The 19,020-nt window shown below is 42.0% G+C and overlaps 1 protein-coding gene and 1 long non-coding RNA gene across 4 annotated transcripts in view; one reads left to right on the forward strand and one right to left on the reverse strand.

The window, feature by feature from the left end:
* The window catches only part of DAPK1 (death associated protein kinase 1), an 86,399-nt gene extending 75,104 nt beyond the window's left edge, over positions 1 to 11,295 (reverse strand). For 2 of the 3 annotated variants that reach the window (XM_059836797.1, XM_059836795.1), the window contains exons 1-2: positions 11,203 to 11,295; positions 10,652 to 10,798 (exon numbers count right to left, since the gene is read on the reverse strand). In XM_059836797.1, coding sequence (XP_059692780.1) covers positions 10,652 to 10,713 — 62 coding nt within the window. In that variant the 5' untranslated portion in view covers positions 10,714 to 10,798; positions 11,203 to 11,295. Of the gene's footprint in view, positions 1 to 10,651; positions 10,845 to 11,202 lie in introns of those variants that run through there. The other variant, XM_059836796.1, reaches the window with a different exon arrangement.
* On the forward strand, positions 10,326 to 18,364 carry LOC132322387 (uncharacterized). Its single transcript, XR_009485111.1, has 2 exons — positions 10,326 to 10,452; positions 17,664 to 18,364. It is a non-coding gene; the product is annotated as an uncharacterized LOC132322387 (long non-coding RNA).
* Positions 18,365 to 19,020: the final 656 nt, after the last annotated feature.

A 19,020-nucleotide genomic window follows, 5' to 3' on the forward strand; every position in this document is an offset into this window, starting at 1 on the left:
ATAAAATCTGTTTCCATTCAAGACTTTCATATACTTTTTTTTGCCTTATACAATAATAAACTCCCAGCCTTGTTGACAGAGTTATTCAAAGTTGACTTCTTGGCCTCAAAGTTGTAGGACCCAAGTAAGATCCACACTAGTATTATTTTCCCTATGACAAAAGCCATGTTATGGTTTGACACTGGCCAAACACCAGGCACCCACAAAAGTCACTTGCCCACCCTCCCTTGCCACAGCTGGGCAGAGGAGAGCAAAACTTAATGAAGGCTTCATGAATTGACATAAGAACCATGAGAAAACCTTCCAAGGGAAAAACAGGCACAACTTAGAGGTATAAAGTGAATTTATTACCAACAAAATTGGAGGAAGATAATGAGAAGTAAAATAAGCCCTTAAAACACATTTCTTCCCCCAACCCCTCCCTCCTTCCCACCAACCACGCACGCAGGGAGACAGGGTGTGGGGGCTCTGATCAGTTCATCACCCAAGGTTTTCTCCCACTGCTCTGGAAGAGGAGTCCTTCCCCTGTGAGACTGTGGGGTCCCTTCCATGGGAGACAGTTCTCCATAAACTACTCCAGCATGGGTCCACTCTCATGAGCAGCAGCCCTCCCAAAACAGCAGCAATGTGAGTCCCTGCCATGGGCACTCAGTCCTCCCAAAACTGCTGTGACATGGGTCTCTCTTTCCACGGGGTGTAGCCCTCCAAGGACAGGCTGCTCCAGCCTGGAAGCAGGGCCCTCCCTCTCCTCTGGGTCTCCCACTGGATCACAGCCTTCTCCAGGCATCCACCCACTCTGGCCTGGGCACCTCCAACATGGGCTGTGGGTGGACCTCTGCATCCTCCATAGATCCCCATGGGCTGTGGGTGGATCTCTGCATCCCCTGGATCCCATGGGCTACGGGTGGATCTCTGCATCCCCTCTGGGTCCCATGGGCTGTGGGTGGATCTCTGCATCCCCTGTGGATCCCCATAGGCTGCAGGTGGATCTCTGCATCCCCTCTGGGTCCCATGGGCTGTGGGTGGATCTCTGCATCCCCTGTGGATCCCCATAGGCTGCAGGTGGATCTCTGCATCCCCACGGATCCCCATGGGCTGCAGAGGCACAGCTGCTTCCCCATGGTCTGACCATGGCCTGCAGAGGAATCTCAGCTCTGGTGCCTGGAGCACCTCCTGTCCCTCCTTCTCCACTGACCTTGGTGTCTCCATCTTGTTTCCCTCACATTTCTCACCTCCTCCTCTTCTCTGACTAGGAGCAAAAACTCTGTGACTTTGTTTTGGTTTTCTTCTTAAATATGTAATCACAGAGGTGTTACCACCATCTCCAATTGACCTGGTTTTGGCCAGAAGCATGTCCATCTTCAGAGCCGTCAGGGATTGGCTCTGCTGGAAGCTTCCAGCAGCTTCTCACAGCAGCCACCTCTGTGGCCCCTCCACTAACAAAAACCAGGCTGAGCTAAACCAACACAAGGGGGAAAACCCTACACCTTGTCACCCACTAAACCTGACAGAATGACTTAACATGGCAGAATAGCTTAATTGTAAACTATGGCAGAATAAAACATTATCAGTTAGCACAGAATTTAGCTGCATTCAGTTATACCTGCATAGATAGGCAAAGTGCCAGATAACAGACATCACAAAGGATACCCATGATTTGAAGCTTTATGCATTCGCTTTCTCAGTCTCCTTTAGAAATACAGGATTACAAAATACCCTATCAGCAGTGAAGTTCAATTCTCTTCTCTAAAAACTTCAGCAAACAGAAAGAGTAAGAGAGATGACTCTCCACACCACTTCTCTATAAGCACAAGACAGTTAAAAGTCACCAGTTTCCAGAAAATGAACATCCTTTCTCTGTCCCATAAGTGTTAACAACTTCAGAGCACCAGTCCAACAGACTGTGATCCGGGGAAAATGTTCCTCTGCTATCAGTTCCACTGGCACGAAAGCAGCTACTATAAGTGTATACCTCTACAGGCACACCCAGCCAGTATATCAAAGCTAAAACAACCACTGACACTTGAGAGAAGACTGAGGAAATGTACAATAGTCCAGAAGCCAATTTACATACCAGGCAGAAAGCAGGACTCCAAGTAACTCGTGAAAACTTAGAAGCATACCATTAATAGCTCACAAATAAAGACATAGTGGAAATAAAACATTTCCACTATATCAGTTCAGTTACAGGCTCTTAGACTCCTGTTTAGGCAAGAAGTGCACAGACTAATGCTACTGCCCCAAGTAAGTTTTATCCTTTCCAAAACCTCACTCCTCTGTATAAGTCAGGAAAAAAAAAAAAAAATCTCAAACTGTAATTTCAATCAGTATGTAAAAACAGTTATAATTCACACAATGAAAATCACACAGATCCCCTTAAGCTCATGACCGCCCAGTAAGGTATTTTTCTTTCTGGTAAATACCTGCAAGACTATCTGAGCTTCATAACAGAGACTTGCACCTGCAAGCAGATGGCACTGGGGGAGATTTGCTCTAGAAGAGTGGCACACCAGGGTCCCTGCTGCTGGTGATCAAGGCACCTGCATGGTCAGCCATGCAGCAATGCTTCCTCCTCAGCACCACTGCCTCTGGAAGCAGAAATGGTATGGCACATCAGCTTGCACAAACAGGAAGGAATAAGGGGAAGGAAATTAAACTTCTCAAGAGAGTAAGGCTGCAGGCCACCATGTGTATTACTCACTGTAGTGCCTTACAGCACTGCTGTAAACCATGTAAGTTGTTCTGGGACTGAGTGAAAAGCACCTATTACAAAATATTCCCTCCAACCTCAACGTGTGCCACAACCAAAAAAACCCCACAAAATCCCAGCATGCCAACAACACCACACTTTTAATAGAACACGACAACATCCTCAAGGACTATAATATGCCTGGAAACTTTGAAAGACAGTGTTTAAACTGATCCAAAATATCATCAATGACTGCATCCTTATCAGCCTTCTCCTTTTCCAATATCATGCAATTCTTTCTTTTAATTTTACAAGCTCTATCTTTATACAATTTAGATTCCCTGTTCATACTGGTCTCATTTCAACAGGTCCCATAAGGTCATTTTCCTTGAGGCAGGAAGCCTTTCAATTCCAGCCTGCAGAACCATCTGTGAAAATTGCAAATGTAAATATAGTTTCTAAAGTTTGTTTCACCAACCATTTTAATTTTTGCAGTGTATTAATAATCTCATACCACTCCAAGCATAGTGGTACAAGGCTAAACGTACTGAAGTCTTAAATCTTCTTTCTCAAGCAGCTTCATCTCACAGCTTCACCACCTTAGCTTAGTATCTCTTATTCACTTTAGAAGAGGACAGAGCAATCTCTTTGAGATGGAGGGACAAGACCTGCAAGCAACATGTGAAGGAGCACATACTAAGGCTTACAAGGATATGGAGAGATTCCTGCCCCTACAATCCATCTCTGTCATTAGTCTGTTCGATAACTGTACCAAAACCAATAGAAATGTCACCCGACAGCTGACCAAAATGTGCAGGCTCCACTCTTCCTTTACCACATCCTAGACAAGATCTCAGAGTTTAGCAACATCACCTGTATTAGACTCCCTGGCACTGGCCTTTGTATCCAGTTCTGCAAAATTTCGCATTATGCCAAAATTGACTGAATAAGGTAGACAAGCAATAAAAAAATAAATGCCTGAAGATCTTTAGGCTTTGTCTACACTTTTCTCAGCTTCACCCATCTAGGCCACTTACTCATCACAGTTAAGTATGACCTATTATACTGCACGGCAAGCCAATGAACGCTGTTTAGTGGATAATCCTCCTTTGTGTCATCTATCTTCGAGCAAGGGGGACAAAACAGTTTGAGAAACAGTTTTATTTGAGACAGAGCTCCTTCAAAGCCACTACCATCCAGGACACAAGCTGCTGAGCCACTGCATTAACTGGCATCATTTCTTCAGAATATAAAATTGTATCAACAAGTTGCACAGGTTTTCTAGCTGAGCCAGTTAAAAGCAGAAAGACAACTGGACATTAAGCCAGGGTCTCACAAAAAACAGAAACACACAAACTCCTCCTAAAACTGGCAGAGCTTTGAATACCTCTGACTAACTGCAACAAGCATTTGTGAAGATCACTTCAATTACTATTGCACCCCCCATAGTTCTCCTAATTTCCCATTTATACTTCCTTGTTGTCAGTTTATGCTCTTCGTCTTTTGTGGTAACGTGACTCTTTATCTCCCTCCCTCCTGCATATTTAACTTGAAGTAGATTTATGGAGGCAATTGCAACTCCATGCAGGCTGAGATTTCACAGTGCTTTCAGCTGATCTGAGAGTGTACACCTGCCATAAATTAGATATAAGGTAGGTACTTTTCCCCTTTGACAGCTGCACTACATTAAAAAAAAAACCAAAAAAACCATAACAACCCTGAAACAAAACAACCTACAGAGAAACGCAGCAGAGGAAAGAGATACCGATCCTTTCAACCACCAACACTGCAGCCTGAGCTTTGAACAAAGCTCTCATGAAACAGTGGTGTCAGCCTCCCCTTCCTAGGCTAAAGGGGCCAACTTCTGTTCAGCACACATAATTCCAGCAGAGCAAATGACATACGCAACATCTGTAAAGAGGGAAAATGGGGAGGAAAAAAACCAAACACCTAAAAATTCCCACAACACAGAAGGACTAATGTGGAAAGCTGGAAGGATATATTGGAGTTTCAGCATACCCCTAACACGCCTGCTCTGGTACTGGTCATGCCTCACTGAGCCTGGCTAGAAGAAAAATCAGACAAGCATTTTTATCTTCTTCCTATGAGTTTAGATTTACAAAGATTTGCGCATTTAAACTGAAAGCACAGAATAATCAGCAAGCTCTAGTTTTTATTACACTGTATTTTAAAGGACATACAAAGCAGACATTATTCTTCCCCAGAGAAAGAAATAAAGTAAGCAGGACCAAGTTATACCCAAAAAAGCATCAGCACTTCTTGTGCTTTTCATGAAGAAAACCTCTCAGCACACTTTATATGGCAGCAATTGTCACCAATGGCATTGTATGGTGACAGCTCTTGCAGCCTGCACAATCAGCAGCTTGCAGGTTATTGTGCATTTCTGAAAAGCAAACATTTTGAGGCATGTCTGGGAGGCAAAGTGACTTGAGATGCATAATTTATGCAACTATGCTTTCCAGTTAAGAAACCTTCCTTTTCAGTATCCATGCAACCATCAAAGCCAGGACTTAAAGACAAGCATGGAACAACCAACTTCTCCTCCAAGAGTTAACTGATAAAACATGTACATGGCTCACAAACAGCACAAAAAGGGTTATTTGATGTAATTTGAATTACACAACATTCAATTCTTCAAACAAAAACGAGAGAGCACACAAAGACACCAATCAACCAAGTTTCCTGGTCAATCAGGGACTTTGTCGTCAACATTTTGAGCTCCTTCTAAGGTCCTTTTCCCTGAAAAACTCCTATAGTCCACTCAATTTAATTAATTATCATGTACTACTAAAATGTGAATAAAGTAGTTATGAAACCAGTGAATTTTACACTTGCAGTATTTATCACCACGCCTGTACAAAAAACAGGAAATGGGACCGCAGAGATCTGCACCTTCTGCTTCTTCAGTTTAACCATTTTACTGCTGCATGAAAAGGAAGGTTAACACATGCCTTTTAATGGAGCAATGTTACTTTCTTTCTTATAGCAACAAAGAGCAAAGAAATAGAAACTGGAAATTTCAATGTACCACAGTTAAAAAGTTTGTAGCTCACACGAAACAGTTTTTGCCTTATGAAACCATTTTTACATTTGTCCTTCTCCTCCCCCATGTGACTTTCTGATACATAGGAAAAAATGTTACACGACAAGATTATTAAAGATGGCTGTCATGGGTTTTAAATGTGAGAGTTTTGAAAGGAAGTATCCCCTTTGTGATAGTCACGATGTGTTTCACATCCTATAAATCTCACAGCAGAGCCTGGCAATTTTAATACATAGGCTAGTTAGCAAAATTAACTTAGATTGTCAAGCCTGAAAAGTGCCATGAAGGTCAAAATCTGGTTGCCGTTCAGGTTCGTTTGTTTGGGGTTTTATTCAGTGCTTTTACTTTCCTCCGAATACAGAAGTGCAAGAAGTGCAGTGCAGTTACAGTGTTTGGGTAGATGACAGGCAGCCTCTGCAGCTGTAAAAAGCAGTGCTACTAAAATCCAGTATCTGAATAATCAAAACCACATACATTCATGCCTATATATATCTATTTCTACATTCAGCCTACATACCCCTTATTTACAGTGGAAATAATTTTCCAGGGAAAAATAAAAAAATAATATTTTTTCACTCAACTCTGAAAGGTAGAAGAACATCCAACAGAATGCAAATACATATTTGCATAGCTCTCTGTTCTCTCTTACCAACATCTTCAGCATGTTATCCTAGGCATTTCTCTCTCACGACTAATAACACCATTAGGTATGTTAGGTAGCAGGGTTAGGTTGCTACTTTTACTCTTAGCATCCCTGACTGCTGAGTTACTGAACAGAGTCAGAGGGATCTCCAAAACTGGCAAAATTCAGTGTAGCTTTCCTCTGACAAGTTACAAGTGTTTCCCTAGTGAGTCCAACAGGTCCAAACAAGCCTGACATTCAAAACTGTTAGATACCTCTTCCTGCTTTCTGAATCAACAAGAATCTAAAAATTGTGAACCACAGTGCAATGCAAATACCATTCTTCAATTCCAAAACTTTACCCTAACACTCTGCATCTCTTTTAGAAAGCACATGAAAGCTTGAAGGAAAATAAAACAACCAAAAATACCAAACGTGGGTGTTTGGGGTGAAGGAAGGAGGAGCTGTCTATATGATCAGGAACTCACACAGACAAACACAGTATGTATTTATAACACAGTTTGGATAGCTCTCCCTAAAGTTATTTAAACAACACCACATTTCTCACAATACTGTATGAATTCCCAAGCAAGGCCAGTCATGGGAGGTAAAAGACATACCTTGAAAGGGTCAGTGTACTTTGAAGGCCTTTACTTGCTTGCTTACCATAGTGAGGTTTTTAATACTGCTGAATTCCCGACTTTTGGGAAGACTGAAGTAAAAGCACTGCAGCAGGGTATTTAAAATGCGCAGTCACACCACCTGCAACTGCAGGCAGAATTAAAATGACAAAATTGCTTTTAGTGAATTTGTTAACTCTTCCATGATAATGTTTACCACCCCTTGAAACTTCATAGTCAGATGATTACTTAACATGTCTGCAGGTAGCCTTCATGTGAACAAGTAACACGTGTAATTTCATATTTGTAAGAAAGATGGAAAAGAAGAAAAAAAAAAGTATATGCAATACACCATACATTAATCAAGAGCAATCTTCTTATATGTTCTGAAGATAGCATTAGATCCATAAGTCTCCCAAGACTGAATTGGTATAAAAGCTTAAGATAAACCAACCTTAACAGCCATGAACTTGTCAGGAGAAATCATGTATGGGCAAGAAAAATACATAAGGTTGATTCTACCAGTAGTCACAATTGCAAATTTCTTTTTTCTTATTCTACCCAGGCATAAGTGAAAACAAACTAGAGACTAGAAGAAAACTCAAACTTTTTTGGTAACAGGACTATGACTGTTTATTGCTTTTTCTGCAAAAGCACAGTAAAATACCAGAAAACTACAGAATTTTTTTTTTTTTTTTTTTAGCCAGGCACACCATCATCCCTTCTTCTTATTTCTAATAATGCTAGATCTTATGATAAGCAATACTTAAACCTCTTTTATTACTTTCTATCAAAAATTCAATTTACACAGCCCATTTGCTTCCTTCAAGACACTTTTCTTATTTAAATGATTTTTTATTCTAGTTACCGTCAGAAGTATTATAATGTAACAAAGACTTAAATAATTTCAAGGGAAAACAGTGTCGATTATTAAAATTAAAATTCACCGAGCTCTCTGAAAAGCCAGGTTGGCCTAGGAACTTAGGGATCTTTTCATTGAAACACAAGTCTGTCAATAAAAACTCGCCTGTTAATTTATTCACCTTTTCTGCTTCATGCTTGCAGCTAAGTAAAAGGAAATAAAAGCATTCTTCCAAGAGAAGGGGGAAAATCAGTTGATTTTGCAAAATGGAACCTTTCATCACTGCTTAGTTGAAGTATTAATTCACAATTTGGGTTCCCAAATGAATACAAGAAATTTTAAAGTCAAAAGTGTTTTTAATATTCACAGTTTTTTGAGTTTTGAGCCTCAGGATAACTACATTTATATGCAAACCTAACAGTCAGAAACCTGCTAAGGGGTAAATGAGGAATGGAAAGTGACAGATTTCCAAAAAAGTACTCTGTACAACCCTAGAAATTTAAGGTCAAAAAGAAGTTAAAAACACTACTGAAAAAAACCATACAACAATTATCCTGAGGTTTGTTTACTCTCATGGTTTTATGACAACACTTTGCACTGGAATAATCCAGATTTCTTAAAATGATACTGAAGTGAAAGCTTTGGCTCTTTTAAATGGCTATATTCCATTTTTAAAGTAAAACCCTGCCAAACATTTCACAATGTTTTACCATCCACTGGTACTTTCTCATATATGTAGATGAAACTGACGAGGATCTTAGATTTCTTTACTCTTTTTCAAGTGAAAACTAGACTAGATTGTAATATTCTTTAAAATTCATAAAATATAATAGATTTAGAATGCACGCCAAGCTTCTATAGCATTAGGATAGATAAAACCCCAGTGTTGTAATACCCTGTTGGTAAATGATAAAACGAATATACCACTTAAAAACTGAATGCCATTACCTAACACTCTGCCAGTTTGAAACCCGCCAGTTGTTCTAGTTTGTTTGGCTGTTCTTTTACTACCTAACATTTTCAGTGTTTGCACTTCCCATACTGTAAAACCTAAATGCCTGCTCTACACTGCTGTGCTCTGGAGCATGTGACTTGTGACTTCCAAAGAACATTTATTTGGAAAAAAACCTACATGTATTTAAACACTTCTTATGTAATTGGCCTAAGGCCAATTGTTCTATTTCATAGATATGTATCAGACACCAAACACTGCATTGATACTTCCTCTTTAAAAAAATACAGGAGAAATTACATAAACCTTAACACCTTCTAAATTTGAATACTGACATTGTCTTCTCCCTGAAGAATCTTAAAAACCCCACAATATGTGTGTCTTTATTGTCTTCCATGAAGTCAATAATTTATCAGTATCTGTAAGCACAACAATGGTTTTATTTTTAAGAGTCCGGAAACCTAAACCTGAATTTTGGAACACTGTGTATCCTTGTCAAAACAACTGGAAATCAAATAGAGCAATCTTAGGAGCCAAAATAATTTTTAGATCACAAAATCCAAACTTATGCTTTAGCATGAAAATACGTCTTCCTATCAGGTTATCCAGTAAGGTAATATTACTTCACAGTCTAACACAGTCCTAGAATGCTACACTAGATGTATGAAAATGTCAACCCAGAACACTATGTGGAAATAAAAGTATATATTTACTGTCAAAGTCACATCAACAAACTTGTATATAAATGGGATGAAGGTTACTAGAAATATAGTTCAATTAACTTTCTTATAATTTGGGTGGTTTCTTGGTTGGTGAGTTGTTTGGGTTTTGGGTTTTTTTGGTACTTTGGCTGGTTTTTTGTTGCTGTTGTTTGAGGTTTTTGTTTTATTCTTATTTTTATTTATTTTTAAGAGATCATTAAATATTTCTAAGTTCCTGCCTATTCAAGTAACTTGTTCACAACATTAGCTATGACTGGACGCTTCACTGGAAAGGTACACAGAGGCAGACATGGGGCACCTGCTCCACGTATACCGAACGCCCTGTGCTAGCTGAACGCTGATCCTCTGCTTTGAAATCACTAGGATGAACACTAGAAAAAGATTCTGCCATACTGGTTTGCCAGAATGCCATTGGATTCCTCCTTAAAGAAGGGGGGAAGAACATGAAAAAGGCTCTCATGTAACACAATTCAGTGTTTTAACTGTATTAAAAGATGGAAAGCACTGAAAAAACAAGGCATGACATAATATTGTGAGCTCGGAGGGGGTCACAATTACACAGCATTCAAGAATCAAGGTTCAAGTAGGCAGCTCTGCATCTGCAGCGCTCTGCTCACATCCCTTAATGTGACTTCCAGCTCCAGTAGCGATGCCGAGACAGTCATCTTCACCACAGAAACAGACGGAATACAGAGCTTCTCTCACTTCTTTAATCACGTTCTCAAAGAAAAATCCAACACGCAATACAAACGTAGTCCTTCACACTATGAACAATGCAAACTTCCCTCCCTCAATCCCAGCCCGTTTCCAGTTCCCCGCCCGGCGAACAGCAGCCAGCCTCGCACAGCCACAGCTGCGCCGCCGACAGCAGGTTCGCCCCTACTAGCCGCACAGCACCCGGGAGGGCGTCGAGCTGAGCAGGTACCACTTAGGAACTGTCCCTGTCCAAAAATCTCATCAGACCCGTGATAAAAAGGCAAAGGCGCGGTAACTTCAAATCCAACTCGCTTTTCTCTCTTTGGGCACCTGAGACATGGCGGAAAGGCAACGGGGTGTAAGCCTGCCCTCGCCCCTTGCCCCGCCGCGCTCGGAGGCCACGGCTCCATCCGCCCGCACCCACCTGCCAAGGTCCTCGCCCGTCTCGTAGTGCTCCTCCAGGTTCTCCTGCCGGAACACCGTCATGGTCGCCGCCCGCCGCCGGCTTCAGCCCCTGCTCGGCGCCCTCATCACCCGGGCCCCGGAGCCGCCCCGCGCTCGGCTGCGCGCCCTGCGGAGGAGCGCGGAGGTGAACGCCCCTGCCCGCGGTCCCTGCCGGCGCCCGCGGCTCTCCCCGTCCTCCTCACCCTCGAGGGAAGCGGCACCCGCGGGACGAATAGCGCCTCCCCTGTCCCTGCCCGAGCGCCGGGAGAAGAAAGCGGCGCCCCGCGCCCCCGCCCCTTCCCCGGCAGCGGCAGCCGCCCAGCTGCCGTGGCTGCCACCGGAGCCCAGCCGCCCGCCCGCCGCATTCCTCAGTGGCTCCGTTGCCCTGTCAACCGGGACGTGCCGCCGGGCCTGCGGCAGGAGCCCCCCCGGACATCTCCGCAACCTGACCCCGGGCGAGGCGGGGGATCCCCTCCGCGCCGCCGGGCCGGGGCTAACGGCGCCGGTTCTCCCGCGGCACCACCCGCTTACCCGCTCGCCCTCCCGCCGCTCCGCGACCTGGGAAGCGGCGACAGCGCCGCGGCCGCTCCCGGCCGGCGCGCAGGCACTCGCGGTGTGGCCGCGCGGCCAATGAGGAGCGGCCCGCCCGCTGCGCCGCCCTCAGCCCCTCGCCGCGGCCTCCCGCCCCTGCCCCGCCGCCGCCTCCGGTCGCCTCGGCCAGGTGCGCCCACCCGACCCCGCCCCTCTCGGCGCGGCACGGCCCGGCACGGCACGGCCCGGCACGGCGAGCCCGCGGCGGCGGGACCCGCCCAGCGCGGCTCTGCGGGCGGCTCCCGGCACGGCCATTGTGTGCGCGCCCGCCGGCCGCGCCCTCCCGCAGCCCGCGCCTCCGCCCGCTCCGCGCCTCGGGCAGGGCGAGCCCCGAGAGACTGGCGGCTGCTGCCCTCCGCCCACCCGCTGCTGGCACCCTGCTCTACCAAAAAAGAGGTCCCCACCGCAGCGCCCGCCCCGTCCGGAGCCCCCGGCCCGCGCTAGCAGCGGCGAGCTCAGGAAGGTAGCTGTAGTCTGTCTGGCACACGTGCCCACCCCGGGCACACCGAATGTTTCCGGCTCGCACGGAGAAGGGAGCCTCAGCCACTGGCAGTGTTCTCTGGCACCTCAGAAAGCAAATGCTTACGTGCTGTTTGCAGGTATTCTCTCACCAAGACACAATAATCACCGTTTTTCAAAATACGGCATACAGTCTACTCCCTCTACAGGGTGTTGCACCTTGTATCTGGCGTTTTCGTGTCATCTTATGTGCTTCTGTTGCTCCTCTGGCTCAGATTTCCCAGCACTTTATGTTTTCTGTAGTAAATTGATCGCATGCCAAGTTGAGTACTGATTTCATTTTGGAGACAAGTAGCTCTATTTTCTTCTCATCCATTTTGTTCAGTCTTTGAAAAGTACATGACGTCACGTAACTGAACAACTTTTAAGTTCCATCTGAACTTCGGAGGTGTTCGAGAGAGAATTGCTCATCAAAGGTAACAGGAAGTTCAATGCACTCATATGATTTCACACCTACTTGATTTAGCACTTGAAAGAGCCTCACCTTCAGATACAGGTCAAGATGTACAGAATCCCTGATATTTTCTGAGTGAGTTACAGCATGACCTTGTGCAAGTGTCAGAAATGTTTTTCACTTCCACTGAAGTCATCTGTAAATTAAAGGGAGGGTATTTTTTTGGATTGCTGGATGTGAAGTTACCCAAGACCACCTGCAAAGAGTTTAGATCAAGAACTATGCACCCCTCTTTCATTTATAGCCAAAGATGCAGGAGCATGGATGCTCTGCCTTTTCTTTAGCCCATCTTCTACATGTTTAACAGGTTTTCAAAGTCATGACTCGCACAGTTTATGCTGTCAGATTTTCAACACAGCTCCAGGCTTTTAACAAACATGGGGTACAGGTTCAAAAGTTCATTTTGGTTTTGGCGATTGTTCCTTTGCTGAAAATAGGGACAACCAGTGTAGCCAATCCATGGAATTTCCAACACTCCAACACTGCTTGATTCTTCAGGGGTTTTTAACTTCTTTACTATGTTTTATGGAGACCCTGAGCTCATACAAGAGTAACATTTCTTGTACCTTGTATGTACTTTGCACTGCAAGCAGTGCTCAAACATGCAATTCAGTATTACTCTTTACGTACCAACCCTGCTTCAGCTGAAGGAGATGGAATTTTGCTATTGATTAAGTAAAGCATGTGCTCATTGGAATCAATACACAATAACTGAGATGATTACCAAGATGCAGAGGAACAACAGAAAAATTAATTGCTTAAATGTTTCTCTTTCCTCTTTCATTAAATAGCCCTATTAGAAGGTGGAAATCTTGCAACTGCAACCTATCTGTCTAGGTCTGGGATGCCTGAATTCTGTTGTCCAGGCCCCAGTGACCGCAGGGTTGTGTTTGAATCTCTTGTGGCAGCAGCAACAGCACAGGTCACCGCATTGTATGCATGAGGAGGAGTCATGCTCCACTTGAGTGAAGTCAGCCACAATGGCATATCCCTGCCGTGGTGTACACAGGTACAAAAGAAGAGGTTTGCCAACAGAAGCACCGTTCCTGTTTCTTCAAAGAAGTACTCACCTGGTTTTGTCTGATTTAGTCCACTTTTAATGGGCTTGCCAGTTCCTGGTGGAACTCATCTGGCAGTCTGGGAACAGTTAGTGCAGGTGAAAACCCACTCCCATTGCTGTGCCTTCAAAATGCTCATTGATGTTCATGAGAATTACTGGACTGTACATGTAGTAAATGGAATAAATAATTCTAAATTGCTGTCAAATATAATTCAGCAACTGTGATTGCGGTTTATGCTTGCAGGTTTAATAGAACATTGGATGAAATCCAGCCCTAAAATACTTGGTGGCAGAATCTCCATGATTTCATAGTTCCATGATTTCAAGCCAGTGTGATTTTTTTCATTTGCTGTGATATAACAAAAATAATAAAGTGAGATTAGCTCATTACTAACACCATTGTAAATTAGGAGTGATAGTGATTATTTCAGTGTGAAAGAGGCTCGGGAGCAAGATTTGTAACCACAAATGTGTTTTCAAAGGAATGATTTGTGCCTGCCAGATTACTATGCGAAGTGTCTCGTACATTTTGTTGGGTTGAAAAGCAAGTGTTCTGTTTCTCAGTAAATATTACAAAGAATCAAATTTACAAAGTATGTTTATCCCCCAGCAGTCTTAAGGGAAAAGAAAGCTACATTGTTTCTGCAAGCCAAGTGATTTTTAGCTCTATTTAGCCACTTGGCTCCTGAACCTATGAAGCCTTTTCTACACAAAGTTAACAGACAAGGAGGCATATTAAGTGTATTGTTTCAGGATAAACCTTTTCAATATCATTGTCAGATTATTTTCTTACATCCAGGTAAAACGTCTCTCCTAACAATGTAAGATCCCAATTATGGCAAAGAACATAAATTACTTAGGCTGGCTATTACCTCTTCTGTGTATAGTTTTCTTTTTGAGATCAGCATTTGTTTTCAGCATGACTACAGAAGCAATTTCCTGGGTTATGTGTGATAACCTCTGCTGATTTATAGGTTTTCCATCTCTATTTTAATTTCTCACAAAGCAGTCTAGTTACTGCTCCCAAAAATTGAGCTTCCCTATCCATCATAACCATCAGCGATGACAGCACAATTGAAAGGTGACAATCAGTGTCACAGAACCACTTAGTTTTAGTAAACCCAAAGCACTTCTCCTAGAAAAGTTGTTCCAGGTGTGCCAGTGCATTTTGTGATTAGGTCTTGCAGCACTCAGAAAGCAGACAGAAAACACAGATTCAGAAAGGCCTAAAGCTGCTGACAAGGTAGGACCTCTAGCCTCACAAGTCAGTACTTTTAGGACAGTAACTAGACTCAACTAAGTGGGGCTGAACTAAGAGTAAATTTTTCTAGGTGGGAAAATAATTCCTTAGCCTTCCAATCAGTAAACAAAGCACTATGTTGTTTAAAATTGCAAAAAATCATTTAATTGCTGTATTTTGGAAGACACATATAAATAAAGTTAAGAGAAAATTATCAGCATCACTGTTCTGGAAGCATCTCAGAATGATTAGTGCCTCTTTTATTCTCTAGGTATTTATGTCAGTTCCACTGGGAAAAAAAAAAAAAAAAGGAAAAAGCTAAAAAAAAAGGGTGTTTTCATCTCCCAGGAGACTTAGAGCTAACCTAGCACCTGTCAACTCATGTGATTATTAATCAGGTAACCACACCATGTACATACCCCAACACATGTTCTTCTCTACTGAAAAATGCAAATTGTTGATGAAAACAGGAAGACACATCTGTGGTGGAGGGATCATTTTCCCAGAAGCTGAACTGTGATCATGAAAGCCTTTGACAAATGACCCAAGAATAATCACTAATCAAAATCAGGGCTAAATAGCAATTACATTCCTTTGAATTATAATAATTCTCACGTGCAGATTTGGTTTCTGTGTTATTGTATGTATCTTTAATAGAAAATAATCTGCAAATGCTTGATTTTAACTTTTTGGCAGAACTGTTTTTTTCTGAAAAGAATGTTTACTCCAAGTCAAAACATTTTGACAAAGACTGTGTTAATGTATCATTTCAGTAAGGTAGATGTGTATTTTCTTATGTTTAGTTAAAATATCACTTCTAATAGTATACCTTTTTGTTGCATATTGTATAACATATTCTGTGGGGCAAAAATATATATGTTCTGAAGTAGCACAACTAAATAATTTGGTTTTTTGACTTTTTAATTCTGAGCTCAAACAGTTGGTTTCCTACAAAAACAAAATAAATCAAATATGTAACTACATTTTTCATAAATTTTCTTCAGTCAGGCCAAAGGATATTCTAAATCCACACTTGAAAGGGGAAGTCAACAAAACACTTGCTGGAAGTCCTTGGTAATTCCCATGCTACCTCAAGAAATTTACAGGGACCATGAAGGACTTGTTTGTACTGTATATTGTACTATAAACCTTGAACTTGACTGGCATCTCAGTATTGTGATATGTATGTGTAATAATAAATCTTATAACATTTGCTGTGATAAAACCATGAGCTTTGCATTAGCTCTTATGCAATTGGCATTAGATTTCCTGCCACTCAGTTTTGAAATATAAAAGTTCATCAGACCTACCAGTAATATATGATACAACAAAAACATATTTGCACAGATCAGTAAGTTTCATGAAGTAATGGATGACAGGATGAGGTAGCATTTCCTGTTCTGTATTTATGTCTATTTATTCCCTTTTCTTTTTTAAGGGAATCTCTACAGTTCCGGTCAATATAGAAACAAAGAAATCAAAGTATACATATGTACAAAAGAAAAAGCATTTTATAAGGGAACTTAAATTTATACAATGACTTTCATTCAGTGCTCCTCAAATACTTTGCAGACATTGGTTCCTTTAATTATCCTTTCCTACACCTCTGTAACAGTTAGGCGTAAAGTAATTTTACTTGTAGATTCTGAACAGGTGCTCCATGCATTCACCATACATGAGAACCAGCTTTAGAGAAACCCATGTGAAGGGTAGAAGAGATTGGCTGGGTAGTGCCTGTGGTGGTTTATTTTGGTGCTCTAACCCACCAAACTTCCCACACCACTTTCCTGCTGATGTCAGGTGTTAGAAGTAAGTGTGCTTGCTGACACGTGGCCTTGGCTCGTTGCCTGCCAAAGCCACCCGTGGGTTCAAATTCCTTTGGCATGGTACAGTAAGGTGGCAGTCATAACCTTATCCTCAGAAATAAATGCTGAGTAGTGTTTAATCTATCATTTTACAGATAAGGCATGGGAAATGCAGGCTGGATATAGAGTTTAATCCCCAAACCATGGATGGATACTTAGCTGCTGAAAATATTTTTTCTTTTTAGCTAAACATGACTAAACTGTACATGAAGAATGTCTGTAAGATCTGCATGACGTGCACAGTATAAGACTTGAAAAAAGTGATGATGATTGAAAAAAGATGTTATCCTAACACTTAGCTCCTTATTCCAGTTAGACTCTGTCTCTGTCAGATACCATGAGACAAGACACCTACACAGTAGTGTTTCCTTCAAGGATGCACTGAGAAAATCTGGATTTAAAGTCATTAATGCTTTCAAATGCTGCCCCAGATTTTTCCTATCTCAGCAGGTCTGGCATGACAGATATACTACTGCAGAGTCCACAAAAAAATACCTTGTTACTACAGTAAGTGTTACTATCTCTTTGGTTTTGAAAACACATTTACCACAGGAATCTCAAATCTGTACATTCATCAAAAACTCAGTCTTCACACTGGTGCTTGCATGTGCCTGTCACAATTTTTGTTGGAGAAAAGCTGATAATGCAAGACTAGTGCAAAACCAGAACAGATTTAGCAGGTGATATTTAAAGGTAGAAATGAGGGAGACTTCTTTTGTGGGATTAGTACATGATCGAGGTTGCTCAAAATACTGGGGAATCAAGGGCAGCAGTTTGAAAATCATGAACTGGGATGAACACATCAGCTGCCCGGCTCCCTGACAAGGTATAGGTGGAGTGTTAAAGGAGGAGCACTCTCCAGCTATCTGTGAAATGCCTATGTGTGAAATCATCGGCATATGAAAAAAAAAAAAAAGCTGTCTGTTTGACTGTTTTGCAGCCTTTGCTCTGTATGTTTGGGCATTTCTGAAAACAAATCAACCCTAAGCATGAATGTACAACAAAGAGAAGTTGTATAGAATTGTCATCTAGATGTTAGGGAGCTAAAGTAATCATCTTTGGCATGTTTCATGCCCATACATTCCATCTGCCTATCTTGCTTACATGTACAGCAGACAATGAAACAATTGTGCTTAATTTCTGAAGACATAAATTGGAATTTTGTGTTCTGTTTCCTTTGTGTGAGATTTCTTCGCCCAGGTATTGCCCACAACACGCTCTGACTGTGCTGAATGCTTCTCTGTGTGTGTGTATGCCATACAGAGAGCTAGACAGAAGCACAACTAAACTTCTGCAAACTGGCGATTCATCAAGCAAGAGGAAAAAAAAACCACAAGAGGCTTCTGTTATGTAAATGACACATAATCTTGGAGAGCTGATCAAGAGATGCTGTATATTGTTCAAATACTCTAATCAAGTCACTTGTAAGTTTCCTCTGGTATAGAAAAATGTCTGTCCTGATGAAATTCCAGTTTCAGAGCTTGATCTTTAAGTTTGCCTGGTATAAGTGGTACTGGTTGTGATGCTCAGCCATTGCCTGCTGAAGTTTGTTTCCCCAGACCCTCCCCCTCCACTTTATTTTACCTAGTTGCATTATTAGTTCAAGGTAACACAACCTTGATATGTCCAGCCTTGCTGTGGATGGTTACAAAAGCCTGATGAGGATCAGTGAGTCAGACAGTTTACCTCATAGCACTTCTTTGCTGATGTAGCTGGGAGTAAAAATGGTGGAGGAAGGACTCTGGGATAAAATAATAATTTCAAAATTAACACAAGGTGTATGTGTAATGTTGAGGACAAGTACTGAGCATTTCCCATGATGTGTGGTTCAGAGTGTGTTGAAAAGAGTGTTAAATACATTTTTCTCAGCTGAATGAATCCATTCCAGGATGCCTTAAAATAATTTTGTATTTTATCCTTTAAATTGATTTATTATTGTATCACAAATAAAGCTGAACAAATGATTTAATGAGTTCAGGTGCTACAATGGATGGGTTGCTTTTGTATATTTTAATGATTATCTTCTTTCTGTACAATTTCCAAAGGAAAAGCAGCAGACATATACTTACATACTCAACTGTCCCAGTAGAATTTCACATGCTGAGTTCCTGAAGGATTTTCCTTCTCCACACACCCTAGAGGCTTCTCAGCTATAAAGAGAACAGGTGTGAAAAGTGGAGGTACAGCTGTACTGCAAAAACCAATATATATTTTATTATTTATTAGTGATTGTCACAGCTCCCTATTAGTATGGAAACTTCTTGCAGGAATCTGAAGCTGAGATTCACCAAAGCAAATTGGAGGTCTAGATGTTAGACATAACAACATCAGCTGTTCATCTTGTGGAGTAAACCACTGCTTACATAAGCAGAGGCTGGAGAGATTGTAATCACTCTGCTGGGTGAGCATCTCAGTGTGCAGGATCCTGTAGAATGAAGGGTGAAAGTCAAACTTATGTGCTTAAATAAAGGGACTGCTTTTCAAATACAGAATCTCACCGTGACTTCAAGACATAGGGAGCAGCATGGATCCACCATTATAATACAGAATGTCATTCTAGTATTCTCATAAGAACAGTAGCATCATGATTCATTCCTATTCACATTACAAAAATTATACA

This window comes from Haemorhous mexicanus, chromosome Z (genome assembly GCF_027477595.1).
Source record: "Haemorhous mexicanus isolate bHaeMex1 chromosome Z, bHaeMex1.pri, whole genome shotgun sequence".
NCBI classification, from domain to species: Eukaryota; Metazoa; Chordata; class Aves; order Passeriformes; family Fringillidae; genus Haemorhous; species Haemorhous mexicanus.